This window comes from Thunnus maccoyii, chromosome 21, assembly GCF_910596095.1.
Source record: "Thunnus maccoyii chromosome 21, fThuMac1.1, whole genome shotgun sequence".
NCBI classification, from domain to species: Eukaryota; Metazoa; Chordata; class Actinopteri; order Scombriformes; family Scombridae; genus Thunnus; species Thunnus maccoyii.
In genome coordinates this window covers 1766421-1788000 of record NC_056553.1, presented here as the reverse complement: position 1 = coordinate 1788000, position 21580 = coordinate 1766421, and the positions used below count along the sequence as shown (strand labels likewise).

General features: G+C 41.6%; 2 protein-coding genes across 2 annotated transcripts in view; one reads left to right on the top strand and one right to left on the bottom strand.

The window, feature by feature from the left end:
• Positions 1-9636, top strand: part of dnah5l (dynein, axonemal, heavy chain 5 like) — a 72435-nt gene extending 62799 nt beyond the window's left edge. The window contains exons 83-97 of the mRNA XM_042399607.1: positions 51-302; positions 538-664; positions 943-1064; positions 1147-1296; positions 2376-2540; positions 2948-3165; positions 3435-3490; positions 4282-4403; positions 4687-4837; positions 5760-5959; positions 6141-6329; positions 7012-7144; positions 8107-8315; positions 8406-8627; positions 8729-9636. Coding sequence (XP_042255541.1) covers positions 51-302; positions 538-664; positions 943-1064; positions 1147-1296; positions 2376-2540; positions 2948-3165; positions 3435-3490; positions 4282-4403; positions 4687-4837; positions 5760-5959; positions 6141-6329; positions 7012-7144; positions 8107-8315; positions 8406-8627; positions 8729-8962 — 2550 coding nt within the window. The 3' untranslated portion in view covers positions 8963-9636. The remainder of the gene's footprint in view (positions 1-50; positions 303-537; positions 665-942; positions 1065-1146; positions 1297-2375; positions 2541-2947; positions 3166-3434; positions 3491-4281; positions 4404-4686; positions 4838-5759; positions 5960-6140; positions 6330-7011; positions 7145-8106; positions 8316-8405; positions 8628-8728) is intronic.
• cavin4b (caveolae associated protein 4b) lies at positions 9621-18045 on the bottom strand. The gene is made up of 2 exons (XM_042399599.1): positions 17408-18045; positions 9621-11917 (listed from the first exon to the last, which is right to left on the bottom strand). The coding sequence occupies exons 1-2, from the start codon at positions 17768-17770 to the stop codon at positions 11339-11341; spliced, it is 942 nt and encodes a 313-aa protein (XP_042255533.1). The 5' UTR covers positions 17771-18045; the 3' UTR covers positions 9621-11338.
• Positions 18046-21580: the final 3535 nt, after the last annotated feature.

The following is a 21580-nucleotide window of genomic DNA, read 5'->3' as shown; positions in this document are numbered from 1 at the left end:
AACAATTAAAACTCTTAAAACCAAACCAACTTCATCTTCTTGTCCTCCAGGTGAGTGAGAAACTGTCAGTTGCCGCGGAGACAGAGGTAAAGATCAACCAAGCCAGAGAGGAGTACCGTCCAGTGGCCACCAGGGGGAGCATCCTTTACTTCCTGATCGTGGAGATGTCACTGGTCAACGTCATGTACCAGACTTCGCTGCGGCAGTTCTTGGGACTTTTTGATTCGTCCATGCAGCACTCTGCCAAGTCGCAGCTCACCTCCAAACGCATCAGCAACATCATCAACTTCCTCACCTACCAGGTACCAGCTAGTTTTAGTCCACATTGAAGGTGTGACCCTCATATTTCTGACAGACATTATATCTGTTGAGGCAAATTTTAAAAAATCAATTCACATACTTACCTCTCTATTATAAATGTGTAACTGGCCAATCAGCACTCATTGTGTCAACCTAAACCATTTGTAAAAACAGGTTACATCTGGCTGTGATTGGATGTAAGCTGCAGGTGTAACTAACTGTTTGACCCTCCCTCAGGTGTACTGTTACACAGCCAGAGGTTTGTATGAAGAGCACAAGCTGCTCTTTACTCTGCTGTTGGCTCTGAAGATCGACCTGCAGGACCGAAACATCTCGCACACCGAGGTGCTCACCTTCGTCAAAGGTTACACACCCATCCATATATATATATATAAACAGTATATATATGTATACATTATGTAAATTATTCAAGTGTGGACAGTCTACTACCTTAGCAATAGCCTTAGCAATCTATCCATCCATCCATCCATCCATCCTCCCTCTCCGCCCCTTCCTGTCCTCTTTCACTATGTTGTACCTTCCATGTCTTACCAAATCTTTTCTTTATTCTCCATTCCTTTCCCTCTGTGCTTCTTTTCTTTTTTTACTGAAGTAATGTCACAGTAAGTACTTTGTGTGTAGGCGGCGCCTCTCTAGATCTAAACTCTGTTGAATCCAAACCACGGCGCTGGATCCTGGATCAGACCTGGCTCAACCTGGTGCAGCTGTCTGGCCTGACACTGTTCAATCAGATCCTGACCCAGGTACAACCCAGACCCATGGTCATTAGAGCAGGTAAAGCTGAAACACACAGATTGAAAGAAGTTATGTTCCGGTATGTCTCAGGTGGGCCAGAACGAGCGTGCCTGGAGGATGTGGTTCGACCATCCGGCCCCAGAGGACGCCCCGTTGCCTGATGGGTATGAGGAAAAGCTTGACACCTTCCGGAAGCTTCTGCTCATCCGAAGCTGGTGTCCCGACCGAACCATCGCTCAGGTCTGACTGCTGAACACTGTAGTTCACCCACAACAAAAGACTAGATTTCATTACAGGACAGATCAGAATCAGAGTCAGCCTTATTGGCCCAGTATGTTTACACATACAGTTTCTAGTGGATCTCAATGTGCTTACATGTACAACACAAACATATGACTATTATGTACAAGCAAGTAGGTGAAAAAATAGACGCACAGAAACAAGAAATGGACAACAACATATAAGTCTATACAGGTCAAACAGTTTCTGTAGACTGTAAACAAGGATACTAGTAGTGCAAAGTTGTGTAAAAGAGCTGAAATAAATATTGAATGGCTGATGTAATAAGTTACTATATATACATATAGTAAGTGGTTATGTATAGTCTATGCATGTGTACATATCTGTGTACAGTTAAGCCTGCTTAAATATATATTTGACAGTGATGGGTGACTGATTTAACTGTTCATAGACAGATGCTGTGATAATTCCTCCACCGCCTATCAGTTCAGACTCATACCAAACTGTAGGTAAAGAATAAGTAAGTTCAGTGCAAATGTTTATTAATGTTAGCAGGTCCTGATTTAATGCTAACTGTATCTTGTAGAGGAGGACAAACTGCTGCTGCAAATCTTCAACTCACCACATGTCAAGTCTCTTAAAATCATCACACTTTTAAATTTAAAGTGATAAAGAAGCGTAATACTAACAGTTATAGATAATGTTACAGTGCTGACAGTTATTCTGTTATAATGCTAACAGTTAGAGAAATAATGACAAAATTGAAATACTAACAGTTAAAATGTAATTTATAATGCTAACACTAACACACGCTAAGGGTGTGATGCTAACATTAGAAATTTAATGGTGAATTTATGTGTCCTATACATGTGGAAAGATGACAGGAAACGAAGTACGGAAATGAAACAAACAAAACCACCCCCCTAAATAAGAGATTTTAAGATAATGCAAAGCTAATGGATAAAGCGGTAACTCTAAGAGTTTGTGATGTCATTTTAACAGTTAGAAATCTAGATATATAATGCTAATAGTTATAACAGTTTAACACATGTAACAGGTTTTGTGTGTTTGTTGGCCAGGCGCGGCGCTACATCTCAGGGTCTCTGGGTCAACAGTACGCTGAAGGTTTGGTTCTGGACCTGGACGCCATGTGGGCCGAGAGCGATAACAGGACGCCGATGGTCTGTCTGCTGTCGATGGGCTCCGACCCAACTGAGAACATAGAGAGACTGGCCAAGAACAAGGTGAATGATAGATGAGAAGATGAAGAGATGATGAAAAGAAATTAGTGGATGAAGGATGGGAAGATGGATGGCTGGACGACTGAAGTATATGCAAGAGAAGATAATTAATTAATCAGTGAAAGCAAGAAAGATTATAAACTATGTATAGAAGATTAGCTAATGGGCAGAAATACATGAAAGGATTGAGAGAGAGAGAAGTACCAAAATGACCAAATGGAAACGGACGGGCTAAAGAAAGGATGGATGAATAAAGGAAAGAATAGAAGAGAGAACAGTTAATAGATTGATGGATTTGTAGAAGTTAAGTAGGATATAAATAGGGCAAAAAAAAGATGGACAGATGATGTGATGGATGAGTAGATTGAAAATGGATGGATGAACAGCAGAGACCTGTCCTCTGCCTGCAGGGGGCGCCGTGCCGTCCCATCTCCATGGGTCAGGGCCAGGAGGTTCACGCTCGCAGGCTATTGGCCAACAGCATGACGGACGGCGGCTGGCTCCTCCTGCAGAACTGCCACCTGGGACTGGACTTCCTGGATGAGCTGCTGGAGACGGTCACCATGGCAACACCAGAGAGCGTCCATAAGGGCTTCAGGGTGTGGCTGACGACCGACGTTCACCCCAGGTAATTGATAACGCAAGACGAAGTCCGGTGACCTGCTAGCTCCCCCTAGAGGCTGCTGTGTTCATTACACCAGAACAAACATGCTGATGAGGGGTTTCAGCTAAAAATGTAAAGTAAGTAAATAACTGACCAAAAACCAACCAAAGTGTGTTTTTAGCTGGATCTGATGAAGCACATTTAAGTAAAGTCTTTTCAGTCTGTACCAGAAGGTGTGTCTACAGACTTGGCAGGTCTACATCTGTAATTTCACTGTGTTTGTGTTTCTACAGATTCCCCATCAACTTCCTTCAGTCCTCCATCAAGTTCACCAATGAACCTCCTCTCGGTAATAAACTCCTCTCTGAAGTCCAGTTATATTGTTTGTTTATTTAGTCTTGTTCAGTGAATTCAGTTCTTCACCTTTATGTTCATCCTCAGCTGATAATCTTTTCAATCAGCTTCTTGATTCTTCTATCATCATGATTGATTTATTATCTAATTTATTAAATGTTACGTACTTTATCCTCTTGCGTCTTGGATATATTTTATGATATATTAGGCTTCTGGTCCTCTTTACGGTTAGTTTCATCATGGCTAATGGATTAATTGATATGTTAATTAATTTATTCATTTACTCTGCCCATTTTTTTATCTTTAGTAATTTCCATCTTCAACATCCATTAGTTGTTTCTTTGCTTTTATTTCTTTCTCTTTTTTTATTTAATTTAATTTAGGACAAATGTTTTGTACATGTTATGTCATGGCCAGTTTTCCATCATGTTCTGTTTTTAATATTAAGAGCCAAGGGAATGGAAAAGAAGAATAAAAGAAAATAATAATAATAATGATAGTTATATATATTTAAAAAAACACAAAACAACAAGAGCTGTATATTCCTATTTAAACCCATATATATGTGCACATATCTATGTGTGTACATTTAAACTGGCCTCTGCTCATCTACACATGCGCCTGTGTATAAAAATCTATTCAAGGCAAAAGGAAGTAGATAAATAATAAAGCTAAAGAAGGTAGGGGCTAGAAAGAGATTACAACCAAAAAAGATAAATAAGATAATAAATATGTAGAAAATAAGTATTTTCTTTGGTTTTCTTCACTTTCATCTGCCTTCATCAGGGATGAAAGCTGGTCTGAAGAGGACTTTCAGTGGCGTCACTCAGGATCAGTTAGAGATCAGCAACCTGTTTCAGTGGAAACCTCTTCTGTACGCTGTGGCCTTCTTACACACCACTGTACAGGTATCCGCCTGTTTATATGCAATGAACGACCAAATGACCAAATTTACATTGTTTTTACAATGACTGGTGTCACTGCTTGTTCAGAGTTTTACAGTCCCTGCATCACCAAAAACAAACCTGATTCAAGTATTGATGACTGCAAGTTTCACATCTCTGCATGATAATTTTCATAAAAATAAACTGAAATGAAAAGCTGCCAGGAAGGAAACCGATCAGTGTAAGAGCTGATGGATGTGATTTGGAAATAATACTTTCTTTTTTCCTTCCTCTGTCACCCCGTCAGGAGCGTCGTAAGTTCGGTCCTCTCGGCTGGAACATCCCCTACGAGTTCAACCAGGCAGATTTCACCTCCAGTATGCAGTTTGTTCAGAACCACTTGGATGACCTGGACGCCAAGAGAGGAGTGAACTGGAGCTGCCTGCGCTACATGCTGGGTCAGACTTCTTTAAATCTATCATGCTCTTTATTCTACCAGGCGAGAAACTCCTGAACTAGGCTGAGTTTCATCCATTATTTAACTAAGGCAGTGAAACTTCAAACCCTAAACAACATCAAATCCTACACTATAGCCACATTTTAAACACCAGAAGTCACTCAGTAGGTCTGGTCTTGGTCCTGTACATCTTTTATTACTTTACAGACAAAATGAAGTAATATTTCAAAGGTTGAGATGAGCAAAATTTGTGATACAACAATAAAAGATTCAGCACACAACACAATAGGACAAGATGCACATTGCAACATGACAAGATGCGACACTACAAGACACGACACAACAAGATACGACACAAGACGCGACATGACAAGACACGACACAACAAGACGCGACACAACAAGATACGACGCAGGATAATACACAAGATACTACACAACAAGGTACAACACAAGACACGACACAACGAGACATGTCACAACGAGTCACGACACAACAAGATACGACACAAGACAGTACATACAATGATACGACAAGAAGATACGACATGACAAGAAACTACACAAGATATGACACAAGACACAACAAGATAACACTTGACAAGACACTAAACAACAAAATACGACACAAGATAATACACAAGATATGACATGACAAGATACAATGTTACAAGATACACACATGACACAATATGACAACAAGACACAACTCAAGCAAATACAACACGACAAGCTATGACACACCAAGACACTACACAACAAGATATGACATGAAAATTTACAAGACACGGCACAAAAAAATACAACACTACAAGAGATGAAGACAGGCAGGGTGAACCAAGAAGCACAACACTGAACCTCTAACTTGCTCAGATTAGATTATTAGTTTATTACATTACTCTTTTTCTACATGTCCATAACCAGGTGAGGTCCAGTATGGCGGTCGGGTGACCGATGACCTGGACAAACGCCTCCTGAACACCTTCACTCATGTCTGGTTCAGCGAGAACACCTTCAGTGAAAAGTTCTTCTTCTATAAGGGCTACAGCATCCCCACCAAGGCCAAGACCGTCCAGGACATCCTGCAGCACATCGAGGCCCTGCCGCTGGTCGACTCACCTGAGGTCAGAGCATGCTCAGAAGCATGACAGAGTTAAAGGCTGTCTGTGAGCACCAGAAACAACACGTTCACATTGATGCTCCTTTTTATTAACACATCATCATGAAGGTTATGAGAACACAGAAGAACTCACAGAAAAACAGTCCAGCAGCTTCATCATTTAACCCTTGTCTTCCTGTTCGCAGGTGTTTGGGCTCCACCCCAACGCTGACATCACCTACCAGACCAATCTGGCCATTGAGACGCTCAGCACCATCATCAACATCCAACCGAAGGACAGCGGGGGCGGGACCGGAGAGACCAGGGAGGCCAGTGTACAGAGACTAGCCAATGAGATGCTGGAGAAGCTACCACCTGACTACGTGCCACATGAGGTGTGTGTTTAGTGCTGAATGGGCTCCAACACCAGACCGGCACAGTGCCAGTTTGAGCCAAACAGGCGTCGTTTACTTTCTAATTTGGAGCAAAAATATATCTGTAGAAAAAACCAAAGTGCAGTTTTACAGGCGGTTATGTGCAGGAATGCTTCTTGGCTCTAAGCTGTTGCCAAGCACCTGGCCAAAGAATCTTCCAACACAGCCTGTATAACAGTGAAGTATCGTTTTTACAGTTAAATTAACAAGATATGAAGCTGCAGCCTTTATAATAACAACCATCTGGGAGAAGTCTATCATATCTAGAGAAAGGTACCTGCCAAAGTATTATTGAACTACACATCTATGTGTAAATTAACTTTGTTATTACAATCAGATAAGACAAAAGTTTAATTAAACTTATTTAGAGGTGCTGGTAGGTGGATTCTGTTACTTTTGGACAGAGCCAGGCTAGCTGGTTCTAGTCTTTATGCTAAGCTAAGCTAACCAGCTGCTAGCTGTAGCTTCATATTTAGTACACAGGTATGTTTGTGGTATCAACTTTCTAATCTAACTCTCCATCAGAAAGCAAATAAGTATATTTCCCAAAATTCAATGTTCCTTTGATATTAAACAATACAAATGTATTCTCTGTAATTCTCTGTAGAAATGCTGAGTAAGTCTTGAGTGTGTTTTTTTGAAGGTCAAAGGTCAGCTGCAGAAGATGGGTCCACTCCAGCCGATGAACATCTTCCTCCGGCAAGAAGTAGACCGCATGCAGCGAGTCATCAGCAGCGTGCGGAGCACGCTCACCGACCTCAAACTGGCCATCGACGGTCAGTCACAACACACACACACGAACACACACATTTTCAACATTTAAACATCCCATCACCCCAGTCCTGGCTTCTCTCCATCGGCTCCCCGTTCAAGTCAGAATTGATTTTAAGATTTTACTGATCATTTTTAAAGCACATCTGGGTCTGGCTCCAAACATAACAGATATACTGGCCCCATATGAGCCAGTTTGCAGCTTTAGATCCTCACATGGGGCCTTTCTGGCCGTTCCAAAGTCGAGGCTTTATAGACTTGCTTTCACATGATGTTTTTTTACTGTCTTTTTATCTTTCATCTTTTGCTGCCTTGTCTTAACTTCTCCTCAGAGGTGCAAGAAACGACATTCAGCCTCTCTGGACGTCAGAAAACAACTATTTGCTATGTAAAGATATAGCGGAGTAATGGCGTTCTGAGCAGAGAATGAAGTCACACTCCCTCTGTGTGTGTTGTAATCTGAGCTTCTCTGTTCTTTGTTTTGATAGCCGGTTCAGCTGCACGTGCATGTTAGTGCATGTGAGTCCCTCCATGTCCTCCGTGTCTGTTTCCAAGACGGCGGCGGCGTGTCACAACTTTATCCCAAATTACAGCTAAACATCACACAAAAATATGTTGTACACTAACAGAATCTTGATCCGTATTTGATCAGCTCTGCCTAGTTTGACAGTTTGATCAGAATTTTGTGAGCTGTCGGTTCAGGGACACGACACAACGAACACATTTGTTTTGGTCAAGATGCTGGTGCTATAGTGTGACATCTAGTGGCTGAATGTCGTGTATTGCATCTTTAAATTAATCTTAATTTTGTCTTGCGTTTGGCCTTTCGGTTTGGCTTTCTGAGTATCCTGCTTTTGTTTTGTCTGTCAAATTGTCAAATTGCAATTTGTAAACTGTTTTTAACAGAGCGATATAAATAATGTTGTTATTGTTATTATTATGAATATTATAATTTGACACGCTGCAGGCACCATCATCATGTCGGAGGACCTGCGCGACGCTCTTGACTGCATGTTTGATGCTCGGATCCCTCGCCTGTGGCTGCGGCTCAGCTGGCCGTCGGCCACGCTGGGCTTCTGGTTCAGCGAGCTGCTGGAGAGGAACCAGCAGCTCAGCAGCTGGATCAGCACTGGACGGCCAAACCAGTTCTGGCTCACGGGCTTCTTCAACCCGCAGGTCGGTTCACACCACTCCACCTTCGTTCATTTAGTTTATTGGCATTTTATCTTTAGAAGTGAGTGTGTGAGTCTGTTGTTTTCCCTGCAGGGCTTTTTGACCGCCATGCGTCAGGAGACAACACGCTCCAACCTCTCTAGGGGCTGGGCCTTGGATACGGTCACCCTTAGCAACGACGTTACCAAGATGATGAGGGAAGATGTGTCGGCCCCACCCCCAGAGGATATGGGCGGAGTCTACATCTATGGCCTCTTCCTTGATGGAGCAGGATGGGACCGGCGCAGCGCCAAAATCACTGAGTCCCCGCCCAAGGTCAGTGTGTGCAGTTTTATTAAAATAATAAACGATTATAAACCTAATAAAATAATAAATAATACGAAACTCCCATGAACCTGTCCGCTGTCTCCTCTCAGGTCCTCTTCACTCCCCTCCCTGTGGTTCACGTCTACGCTGTCAGCTCAGCCAACATGGCCGACAGTAAGCGTCAGCCCGGTGGCGGCGGGGCGATCAGCCTGTATTCATGTCCGGTGTATAAGAAACCGCGGCGGACCGACCTGAACTTCATCTTCTCGCTGCAGCTGAGGAGCGTGCAGCCGGCGGAGCACTGGACGCTGCGAGGCGCCGCGCTGCTCTGTGACTGCAAATGATCCTCTGACTTGTTGTGGTCAAGTAGCATAAAAAGTAACAAGTAGGTGTATTTTTTTAAGGTTTTAGCTGTTAATTTTATTTTAAAGTCCTGCTGATCATTTTCCAAACCATCCCTCATCTTTAGATTGATTTCCTTCCTTCCAGACAGCCGTTGGTTTCATTTTATTTCTATGAAAATCAGCTGGCAGAGACTTGAAACTTGATGCAATTCAATAATCTGAGGTTTGAGCCACATATCTTCACATCACTGTTTGCATTTCTATGTTTTCTAAATAGTTTGTAATAGAAAGACGTGGTGATTTGTGCATACAAGATGCATTTAAGGGCCGGAGGACGGAGGAGTGAGGACGCAGAATTAGCAGAATGGAAAGCATCCTTAATAATGATGCTGGGTTGCTGATAAAAACTGTTAAGTTAACTAAAATTAAAAACCTGTTATTAATCAAATTATTCAGATTGGTGTAAAACAAATGTAACAAATGTATCATGGCAATGAACCTTTTGATTGATTAGATCTCTTTTGATCACTTAGAAGTTAAGAGTCGCTTTCCTCCAGACACATTTAAACACTGATTCTGCTTTGTGTCTGTTTTTATGACACTGTGAGATCTGTGAAGATTTAACAATAAAAACTGATGTTTGTCCTCAGAGTCAAACTCAGCTTGTGAAGTGAGTCAGTCTGTTGTTTGTTTCTTTATTGAAGTTAACTTAGATGAACAGCATCAGTGAGAATTCACAGAATTATCAACAGAGATTCAGCAGAGAAGAAAACCAAAGTCAATTAAAACTTTGTGACACATTATCAGTGTTGAAAATCACTACTACTAACTTCTATAAGTTGCATATATTTTTTACAAGATGAATACTGTCATGACGGTGAAAAATAGAATAAAATAAAATCTGAAACACCGAATTAGTCCGTAATTAATGAAGAAATTCAGCAGCTTTGCTCCAGCTATAGAATAAATCAAGTAAACGTTTATTCTTTTAACATGACAAACATAAATCTGCTTTAAGGAAATATCACTGACAAACTACAGCCATGCAGTCACACACTAACAAAAGCTCAAACACAAACAAATACTGTAAAAATATGGTTTTGGTTGTCAAGGTTTCCATATAGAAAAATACACAACGCCGCCATCACTGCTAAATCAAGTTATTTGTGACAATTTATTTTTCTGAACTAATTTCAGAAACTTCACTTTAAGTAAAATGACTCAATTTTTTTTTACAGACCCTGAAGTTTCCTAAAATGTATTTATTGAATCTTTTTTTTTTTTTTTGGGCTTGCTGAGGTCATCGTTAATGCTATTAGTAACACCTGAGCTTTTCCTCGTATAACGAGTCAAAATGTTCTGAAAATCCTCGCACTCCCCATGTGTGACACTGACAACTTTATACAATACATATTTTAAATTATTTAGATATTTATTGATCAATTAAAATCATTATATGTAAGTGTTGTAAAGAATTTCTAAAATACTCGTTTGGTTTTATTTACAGCCACTTATCTAAAAAAGCTCAGCTCACTAATGTCTCAGTAATTTACTCACTTATTCTATTAAACACAGGTTTTCAGGTTTAATCTCTTTCGCTGCTTCTACTAAAGCAAACAAGACGTCTTCACGGGTCCAACTTACTGTATATTCAGTCTATTTAGGTCCAGGTAGTTTCCTGTCCTGTTGCTTCGAGTCTCTGGTCTGTGTGTCAATATCTCTGATATGATTCCAAACTTTTTGGATCCATTAAGTCCTTTAACGTGTACAAACAACCTTCTGCCCTCATAGTTGTCTCCAAACACAAATTTGTCTCTATTCTCTCTGTTGAGTCAAGTTTATTTAAGTTGATCTCCACTTTTTAACCTTTTAACCTTAATCATGTCACAAGTGCAAAACTCCGTATTACAGAACCAAACGTACCATGACCCCATTATAGCTTTATCACCCAACATGTCTATCTCATCAACATGCAAAAACAAGCAGCGGTGTGATAATGTGAAAAGTTTTGTGGAGAAGTTCTGAACACTGTTCATTTATTTTCCAAAGTCAGTGTTTATTGAACACGAAACAAAAAAAAAGACTTCATATATTTTGCTGATTTGATAATAAATGTCCAGGAAGACACTGCATATGAAATAGCCTCAATGATTTGAGGAATCTTTGGTTGTCATCTTGATGTTCAGTCAGATTGGATCTGTAACCGGCCTGTTCTCTGCTCACTTCCTTCAACAACGTTCAAACAAATGTTAACCTTCATCATTTGCACTTTTGCAGCTCCGCTGGGTGGCAGCGACCCTAAAACTTCTTCTTCACTTGCTCTGTGTGGTCTCAGTAGTCCATAGAAAACGGCACAGATCATCACTGTCTAAAGCTTTACGATAGCTGCTTCATGTCGTACATTGGCACCTCTGACTCCTCTGCCTTGCCCTCGTCAGCAGCCGCCTTGGCGGCGTCTGGGGTGCCCTTGCGGCCCTTGGGAGGCGGGACGGGCACGGCTCCCTCCGTGGCGCCCTCAGCTCCTTCCTGGCCCTCTGCCACAGTCCTCTCCTTCTTCAGGTTGAGCTTGGCCGGGACGCTCTTGGTGATGGTCTCCTTCAGCCTCTCGCCTGAGTGCTTCAGCCTCTCGCCAGACTGGCGGATCTTCTCGCGCCTCTCGGCCGTCACAATGCGCTCACCAAACTTGTTGACCTTAGTGCCCAGGCTCTCGCGGGTCTTGCTCATGTTCTGCTTGGAGAAAGTGGCTTTGAAGCTCTCGATGCGCGTCAGGCCCGTCTTCTTCATGCGGCTGGCTGCTGAGGAGTCAGCCTCCTCCACCACCATGTACTCCTCGTCCGACTCTGGAGGGAGCTCGAACTTGTCCGGTTCCACCTCGGCTCTGGCGCCGGCGCCGCCGCCCCCGCTGTGTTCTGCTGGCTCATTGCCTGGCGCGACGGCCTTCACCTCCTGGTCACCCTGATGGAGGAGAACACAGAACAGAATGAGAATCCAGGAGGAACATCATGATTAAATGATTGTGACAAACTTTAAAATAACACAATGCTTTAGATATAAAAAATTATATTTGTTTTTTCTTCTCATTCAGATGGACAAACTTTGAATGGTTGATGTAAGGTTTATTTCTGTTCTGGTTAAAGTGTGTCATGCAGACTTTAGCGTGCAGGCCTTGATCCTGCCTCTATAAATAAACTGCAGCACCTGTTTCTGCAGCTCAGGGCTCGGCTGCAGGAAGCTAAACATATCAGCGAGCAGCAGCGTACGGAGCAAAGCTGGATCACTTTCAGCTTCGGGGTACGTCACGGCATGCCTCAGTCTGGAACTGTAATATCAGTTTACACCCAACATTAAATGGGGCAGAAATGCTGAGGCCGAAGCTGCAAACTGAACCAGATCCCTGTAGACGTAATTCGCTCAGGGAAGGTTGACCCTGATCCACAATGAGACTCATTCATGGTGAATACTGGTGAACAGCAGCCAGAATTCTACGAGAAGTAAACAAAACTAGTGAAAGCCTATAAAAGAAAAGCAACATCATATGACAGCCTGTCACAGAGTCTGGTATATTTGCTATTTGTGGTCCTAAACTATCAATCAGAATCTATTTCTGTATATTTAAGAAGAAAAAAAGGATTATTAAAACCCTGATTAAATTGTTGTTAATGATGTTCAGCAGTTTAGAGAGACAGTCTTTTACATTTTGGTCTGTAGTGAAATGTGAGCTGGACAGATGTACAAAGCTGACTTTGCAAAGCCATAAATTTACTGGGGACCTCCTACAACCTCCTCAAGAACTCCCAGACGCCAGTTTGGACCAAACCTGAGATGGAAAGTAAGAAAATGTAAGAAAACTGACCATTCATTTTCTATCCTGAGATCTGAGGAATTTTAGGTTTTTGTATCTGTCCTAAATGAAGGAATCCATGAAGCAAAATGAACCTTTATTAACGCTAGTTAGCTAACTAGTTTGTAGCATGCAAATGGGAGCATCAGGATCTTTGATTACACGCATCATGGGCACCAAATGACACCTGATAGAGAGGCTGACATTTCCAAAGCTTTAACAGATTGCATTACAGTCTGCAGTCTGCAAACAAGCTTAAAGGGAAGTAAAGTTCAAAAGTACACCTACTAGCACCTCTAAAGATCATTAATTAACACGTTTGTATCTTGTTTGATTAATCCGTAAACAAACAGGAATGTAAAAAGATGTTTGTGACTTCAGAGGGCGTTACTGCATCCATCAGCTGTTATGCCTCAAGGAACAGTTGCAGCATGTGAGCGTCAGGTGTGGTACCATAGTGTATGTATGGAGACCAAAACTAAAACCGTATTATTTATTGAGCTTTTCAGGTGTTGATAGGTGTATTTTTGAACTTTGGACAGAGCCAGGCTAGCTGTTTCCCCGTTTCCAGTCTTTATGCTAATCTAAGCTAACCAAGTCCTAGATATTTTATACTTGTCTGTAGCTTTTGGCAATGCAAGTTAGACAGTCTCACAAATATGGCTTATTTCAAATGTTAGCCATTTGACTCAACAGCCATGTTTCCATGGTAACAATCACTGACACCTCCTGACCAGAGCCATGTTTTTCTCTTTAGAGGACAAAAAAGAGAAAAACATGGCTCTTAATTTGCGGTTTTCTTGCATTTTGTGGGTCAGTAAAAAGAAGGGGAAAAGTTTTTAGAGACTGCAGTAATCCATTGCATATATAGGAAATTGTCATTTTTGTTCCGAGTGTGACTGACGAGTTGGCAGCAGTACTGAGTCCTGCCACATTAAGAAGCATCCCTGCTCTGCTGCAGGTCTGCACTGCGCTGAGATTGTATGCTACTGGAAGTTTTTTCTATCGCTACACTTGTGGCTGAATTGTCCCAATTAAATGTTCTTGCAACTGTTCAGGTCTTTCAGATGGCAGTCATTTTCTGCCTCAGCGAAGGAAACTGAGCAGTTTGACATGGCAAACTAGCCCTACTTAACTTAGTCAAGGTCTAGACATCTTTGTGCAACAGATGAATTTGGACGTTTATCTGAAGTCTGACTGTTCAATTTAAAGCTTAGTCAAAGTCTGTCTTTGTGAACCTCCAGCTCTGCACTTAACACACAGATAATCTTGATATCTTTTCATCTGACTAACAGCGATGCCGACATTCGGTGTTTGACATGTTTCAGTAGTCAGTGCTCGCATACATTACAGGTCTAATACCCAGTCCTATTAAAAAGTTAAAAAGTTTATCAGTCACTTGAGTTTTTCTGTTGATTTCAGTGCATGAAACTACAAAGTTGTCACAAAAGGTGTCACTTATTTAAATATTGCCAGTCAGAGAGCAGCAGCTCGCCAGTTAATCCAACGTTAAGAAGGAAAGTAACAGAGCACTAGAGGTTAAGGTCTCAGCTCGCAGGGATCTCTCCTCTTTTAAAGTATGGGCAGGGAGGAGTGGTCCAAAGTGGGTGGGTCAAAGGTTATGAGCCCATTTGACCCCATGACATCACAGTTATGTGCTGAAACCCTTCAGCTTCAACTGAGAGGATTTCCCTTCACCAGTCTAACTAAAACCCGGTGTCAGAACAAATCAAACAGCGAGCGCAGCCTGTTAGCAGCTAACGAAATGATTTATAACGTTCATCCAGGAGGTTGTTGTTAGCTAATCCAGAGAGAGAGGAAGGGAGAGAGAGAGAGCAGACAACTATATTAGGAGATGGTGGAGGTTCAGACTCAGAATAACCTGGTCGGTCAGCGCTCAGCTGGCACAGTCACTTACAGTACAGAAACCACACAGCAGCTCTGCTAACTGAATATTCATTTTTTGTGATGAAAAGAAGTTCAGAGGCTTTTTAAAAACACATAACATCTTTAAAAAGTTATTATTTCATGGTCGGTTTCTATTTTTTGTAAGGCCACAACTAGGAGTGATATATAGACTCTTTCAAAGCACCACAGAGAAACAAGAGGAAAAACCTTCAGTGACTATTTCCGAAAAGTGTCTTCTTTTGGTTTCCATTTCTGAAAAACTACAGAAGTGTAATAATACTATGAATTTGGTGAGTGCATCAATCATTAATAACATTTCATTCAAATGACTTTGATGCGGTTCATATTCAGATCATTAATGGTTTGTAGTGTGACCAAATGTGTCCTTTAGGGATTGAGAGTAAGGGTGTGGAGGTCTTTGTCATTTAGTGCATCAGATATTAATGCAGGAGACCAGAGTTCTGCACCAGTCACAGACCAGAAATTTTCTCTAAACACAATCCTTCCCTAACATAACCACATTCTAGTTGCCATGTACAGATCATGTAGAAAAATGTCTGCATAGGATACAACCATCATAAAACTGTCTTGAGTTGTTTGATGATGTGAACGCTCGCAAAACATAAGCCGTCTCTACCTTCCATCCCACGAGACGTGAACATGACACTTCATGTGCACAATGCAGCCTGACATCCAGCAGCTGCAGCCAGCCAATCACATGGTCTTTCTGAGGTTCAATTAACATGTTCAGTACCTCACTGAGAGTCCTGCAACCTGACACTGTACCTTACAGAGTCCAGATTACAGTAGCTGACTGCACACTAAGCTGAAATGATTTCATTGTACAGCCGTTTCAACCAAGAACTCGCCCTTAGAAAGACCAAGTGTGGTCAAAATGTCAGATAAAATCATTGAAGCTAAATGTGCAGCCACCCTCTAGGACGAGCACCTCATCTTTTTTGTGCATTCACCAGACAACTCTTGCAGATTGAACATCCTGATATGTTAGCACTCTAATGATATCACGGTGAGATGCATGCAGTCAGCGTGCATCTTCAGATTCAAAAATAGTTGTTGGTCGTTTGCAGTCTCAGCAGTTTTATTGGATAAAGACTAAATTTGTGACAACTCTGACATTACATTTTTCCTTTACCTTTGCTATTACTAAAACTTATTTCGTCTCATTTTGTTTATTTCTCCTTTTGTGATGGAGCACAAATGAGCATTTTTTTTAGAAAATTCACAAACAGGCAAAAACAAGAAAGCATCAATATTGCATCATTTTGGCATGTAAATACCAACAAAGTTCATTGGCATCTTTTACCACTTTTTGCTTTGCTTTGTTGAAGATATCCGGTATGTAAGAACCAGTTCCTAACCCAGCTCAGGAATGAAAGGTAAAAATCTTATAACTGCTCCAAGGTAGGGACATCAAAGAGGGAAAAAAGGGAATGAAAAGCTGTAGCTGCACTCAACTTTCCCTAATGAAACCATCACTCAGTCTCCAGCTGCACCTTGTCAGGATTAGTGGATTAGTTTTCTACAGTATAGCAGCCAAATAATCATTCACAAATTGTTATTTCTGTGTGAAAAAAACTCTATGTGTTCCAGATCTGTGGTGTAACCTTTCAGCATACTGACGTTTATCCAGGGCTAAAATAACCAGGTCACCATCGCGCTGGCAGCTGCTAACAGTGAAGGCCAAAGAAGTAAAACGAAGCCTGGTGTGCGTGTGCTTGTTGCTATTTCAACCTCTAGAACGAACTGAGACATACATGCAGCTAATGCAATTTGTTCATCTCAACAAAGTCAGAACTCAGAGATGTGAATCAACAGAACCTTGAGAACGTTGTTCAGTGTTCACAAGTGTCTTCTCATAACTCACAAGTGAATATCATGAATATATTGTAGATTTTGTTTGGCTTTCGGTATCGGTGGTGTCATTCTTAGTGGTCTAAATCTGGGTGCTGAAACATCAAAACAAGTTTGCTTCTTTTGGAAATTTTCTACCTTAACTATTTAGTAGACAGAAATCTTTTATCACACTCATCCTCTGTCAGACAACTGGCCTCTTGACCTTTTCAGTCTCCTCAGTTCTTCCATCATAGAAATGGTGAGAAACAGAATCAAAATGCACTGAGAGTGAATGTTAAACGCCTTCACGATTCGATTCTGTTCCCAGTGATCAAGAACCAACCATGGCCAGAGCTGGGCAGAATCAAAATTGTATTTGGTCCAATTGGATCAGGTAGGGAAGGGTCAGTTCGAGTTAACCGTTTGATTCTTTTTAGATCAGATAGGAATGTCCTCGGGCCCCCTTGGTATCGAGTCTTTTTTTTTGTAGGAGTAATTTAAGCATGTTGGGTTCAGGTAGGTTTTCCACAGAGTCTCAGTGTTTCAGACCTGGTTCAAAATTTCAACCCTTGCATACCTCTGTTTTGTCGAGGCAGCATACCAGCTTACCATCTTTAAATCCTGACCCAAAATCCTAAAAGCATTAGAGGTACATTTAATCTGATTCTCTTCAACCTTTCTAGAAAAGAATAAACAGTCTACAGTCCTGATACAAGAAGAATCACTTAAGCACTCAGTTTCCAAGAGGCAGTTGATCAGAACCCCAAAGGTTCAACGAAAGACACCAAAAAGTACTCAACAGTGGCACAATGTGTCTTTGTAACCAAACATCTGAGTCTTACCTGATAAATGACCACCCTGAACTTGTTCTTGGCCAAGAGGTCGACCTGGGTGGCCTCCACCTTCTTCACCCGGATGTTCTGGTTCTCCACTCGCACCCTGACGTCCTTGATGTGGCGGCTGACCTTGCGCGTCTTCTCCAGCAGCCGGTCAACGGTAGAACTGGTGGTGGCGTGGTCACTGGTCAGCTTGACGACGTCGGACTGGATGGTCTTCACTGTGTTCTCCAGCTCCAGCTGACGCTCCTCCATGCGCTGCTGTGTGGTCTGGACACTATCCATGAGGCCCGCCACGCGCTCCAGCAATGCCATGATGCTTCCAGCGTCATCTCCACCACCCGTCGGCAAGCCTGGTTTGTCTGCCATACTTGATTGTCGGTTGACTTGCTAGTTGCCTGATTGATCGACTGTTAGAACCCAGTGATCCAAATGTGAAAAGAAGGGACAAAGAGGAGAGGCAAGCTCCGACAAGATCTTTGGTAAAAAGAAATCTTGGAAATTTGGAGAAAAAATAAAAATCAGTGGCGCAAAAAAGAGAAAGATGAGGGTTGCGGCATCGGTGAACACAACAAAGCCTCCTCTGGAAGGAGAAGGAGAGCCAAGAGGAGGTCAGGAGGACCAGATCACTCCTCTACAACTGGAGGTTGACCCTGAAACTGGTCAGATCAACTGATAGACTCCACCCTGCTGGGGCAGAGAGGGAGGGAGGGAGGGATGACAGGAGTTAAGAGGAGTGAGGGATGGATGGAGGGGGGAATAGTGAGGCTAAAAAGAGTGAGAAGGTAAAACACAGAGGGAGAGTTGAGAGGAAGAGGTGTTAGTGAGTTTTAACAATGTTTAATCAATGATTTAACAATGAAGCTCTACATTTTAAAGTGAGTAAAGAGACTGTTAAAGTAAAACTTGAATGGAAGTCAGTTTATCTAAGAAGTCATGTTCGATTACCCACAGACTTCAGCAAGTTCCCACCAATCAGAAAGTTTAAAAATGGAAAAGGATATTACTGGAATGTGAGTGTTAATGAGAGATAAAGAGTGACATGGATCCCGGCCTTGCTCTGTGTTCTCTGCTGCTAAAAATACAGTGAGGGTAAAGTGACTCCCTGCACCTCTTTGGGACATGAGTGTATTAAAGGGAATGGAAACTCCCTCACATCTATTCCTCCATCATCCATCTATCAACTGTCACCTTTTCACTTGTTCAGTCTTAATCCCTCCCTGTAGGTTGAGTCTTTTTTGGCATCGACAGGCCTCCAAACGAACAGCTAGGTTTTCTAAAAGCATTCCTAATGCTAACTCTCGCCATCGCTGCCATCTTTGTTAGTTACTGGAGCCAGATAGTCCAAATCTGGGGTGGGGGGGTTGGATCCTAGAAGGAGCTGAGGTGAGATGACAAGTAGCTCACTGCGATGGGATGAGACAACTGTCAGTCAAAGCAAACACACATTTTAGGTCTTAATATTGTTTCCGTGGTTTTCTAAATCTCAAAACTTTCTCACAGGCGCATCAGAAAAAGTGAAATTAGATTTTTAGACCATAAAGGTAGTTAGATGGAACATGAAGTGAATTTTAGTAGAACAACATTGATTTGTTTATTAGAAGTACAAGACACTAAATGGCAACAATAACCAGGATGGCCACATGACAAATCATAATGTACAGATACACCAATTAAAAAAAGGGAACATTTCAAAACATTCAATTGACATGACAGAAATGTTTTATTATGGTGGATACAGTGTTCTCTGACTTAGTTGTCACATTTTCTATAAATCTCCTCCTTAAAGAGCCAACTCAACATAGTTATCACCTTCTGACAACCAAAACAAATCAGGATTCCTGAGCTGAATTTTTTTCAAGCCGATAATTCCTCGAGTCGTCGTACATACGGCAACAAAACACAAAATGAAATTCATTCTCAGCAACACCAAGATCACAAAAAACACAAACGCTGCTCTTCAGGAATACATTTATACCTTTTAAAATACAACACATTGTTAAAGATGAAACCAGTGGTTTCCAACCTTTTTGTCTTTTGACGTCTTTTGTAGTCGGGGTCACATTTCACATGTCTATGAGTTGTTAACAGCTCCACCAAATGTGATTTTTCCCTCTAAACTTCTCACATGCTTTCATTTCAATAAATGTTCACCAAATATAGTTAGTGTACTTGAATGCTGGATTTGCTCTATGTTGATCATCAGTCCAAACTAGAGCTGAATTGATTTGTCAGTTATTTTGTCATTTATCAAGCAAAAATACTGAAAAATGCTTCACATTCTCAGGTTCCAGCTTCTCAGATTACAGGATTTGCTGCTTGTCTGTATCATATATAACAGTAATATGAGCACCTTTTAGGTTTTGACCTTTTTGTTTTAACAAGACCAATCACCTTGGGCTCTGCGAAGCTGTGATTAGTACTTTCTCACTTTTTTTGACATTTCATAGATCAAAATAGAAAAAAATAACTAGCAGATTAATCAATAATGAAAATAATCGCCTTAGTGTCAACCAGGAGTCACCAACCAGTTGCTCAATTGATCTTTGCGGAGTTCAAAGTCAATAGCGAAGCATTTCTGCTGAAAGGTAATTTACTGATTCTCCTCAGTCAGCATGTTATCCTATAGTTGCATCTTTTTTTACTACTAATTCAAAGTAATCTGAACCAATGGACTTTATTATTGTTCAGATGTAACTGTTAACATTTGTGAAGTAAACATACAAAGTTTTGAAGTTTAATCAACTGTCTGAATACCTATTAACTTCTAAAAACCTGGAAGGGAGTCGATTGCAATTCAAAACATGCAGAAGACAGAGGAGGAGGAAGAAGAGGAGGAAGAAAGGTGTTAGGATGTGAAGAAAATTAAGTGAGTGGAGAAGGGGACTCCCCGCCATCTAAAAACCCTCCACCAGCTGCTGCCTATAATTATCCTGCCGTCACTTCTATATTTGACATGGATGCTTCCACAGCCGACAGGAGCGCTTGGTTTTCACTCCTTCACTCTACGTGGGTGGAGTCTTCAGGTTGGCTTGTCTGATATTCCTGCTGTTTGATGAATCAGAGGGGACACAGTTTCATGTGACTGGAGGGTTGTGATTCAAGTAAAAACACTGTCAGTTCCTGAGACTGCGATAGGCTGAAACACCTGTCAGTCAACCCAAAACGTGCTTCTCTTTCAGTATGAATATGGTTCTGATAAAATAGTGGGTTAAGTTGTGGCCATTTTGTTGTGCAAAGCTTCCAACTTAGATCGTCTTTGGATTTGGTTGTTTTCAAATTTCATTTATCTTTTTCTGACTGGGCCAATCATCTGCGTTGATGTCATGAGTGGCAGGTAAATTTGTACGAGAATCAGAGTGTTGCAGTAGCCTGATGTGCTGACAGTCAGCAATGGGTGAACTAAAGCAGAAATTTAGCTTCAGTATCAGCAGCTACCACATCTTGAGGCTCAAAGCGCCACCAACGGCCGCTAGCTGCTCCAACTGATTCACATTCAAAAAGCCTCAACTTCTCTTTAGAAACACTGAGTCAATCATTGTTTTCAAGTAGTCATTATGGTCTCAACCTCTAAATTCAGGCCCTCCAATAAGTGTGCTGGTGGTCATTTTGGAAATTATTGCTCCATTAATAGGATTTGAAGACTTATAGTAGCTTTGATGTCTCACTGTGTGGGCGTTAATTGACAGCTGTGATTGACAGTTGGCTCACCTGCTGCTCTCCCCGACTCTGGGATTCACACTGAGTCGGACTATCGACAGATATCCGCCCTGTTACTGCAAGTTAGCTAAAATAGCTAAGGTTAGCCCTAGTGTGCAGTAATCAGTGTTCCCAGTAAGCTAGCGTTAGCTTTGGTCCGAGGTAGCGGGGCGTGTGTTGTGAAAGGCAACATGCTGCGCTGCTTATCTGGAAGGTCCTGACTCCAAACAGAAAAGATGGCGCCAACCAGAAGCTGCAACTCTGGGCTTCAAACCGACTCCAATGAAACCAACGGGTGACGTCACACCTCGCTACGTCGATTTGCATATACGCTCTATGCTCTACACTAACAGGTATGTGGCCTAATTTTTAAATGCTGTTTTTCATGTGGAAATAATTTGTATCCACGCAGAAACACCTGAATAACATCAAACGACAACATTTTGTCTACTAAAATCCAACATCTGATAAGGAGGAGTA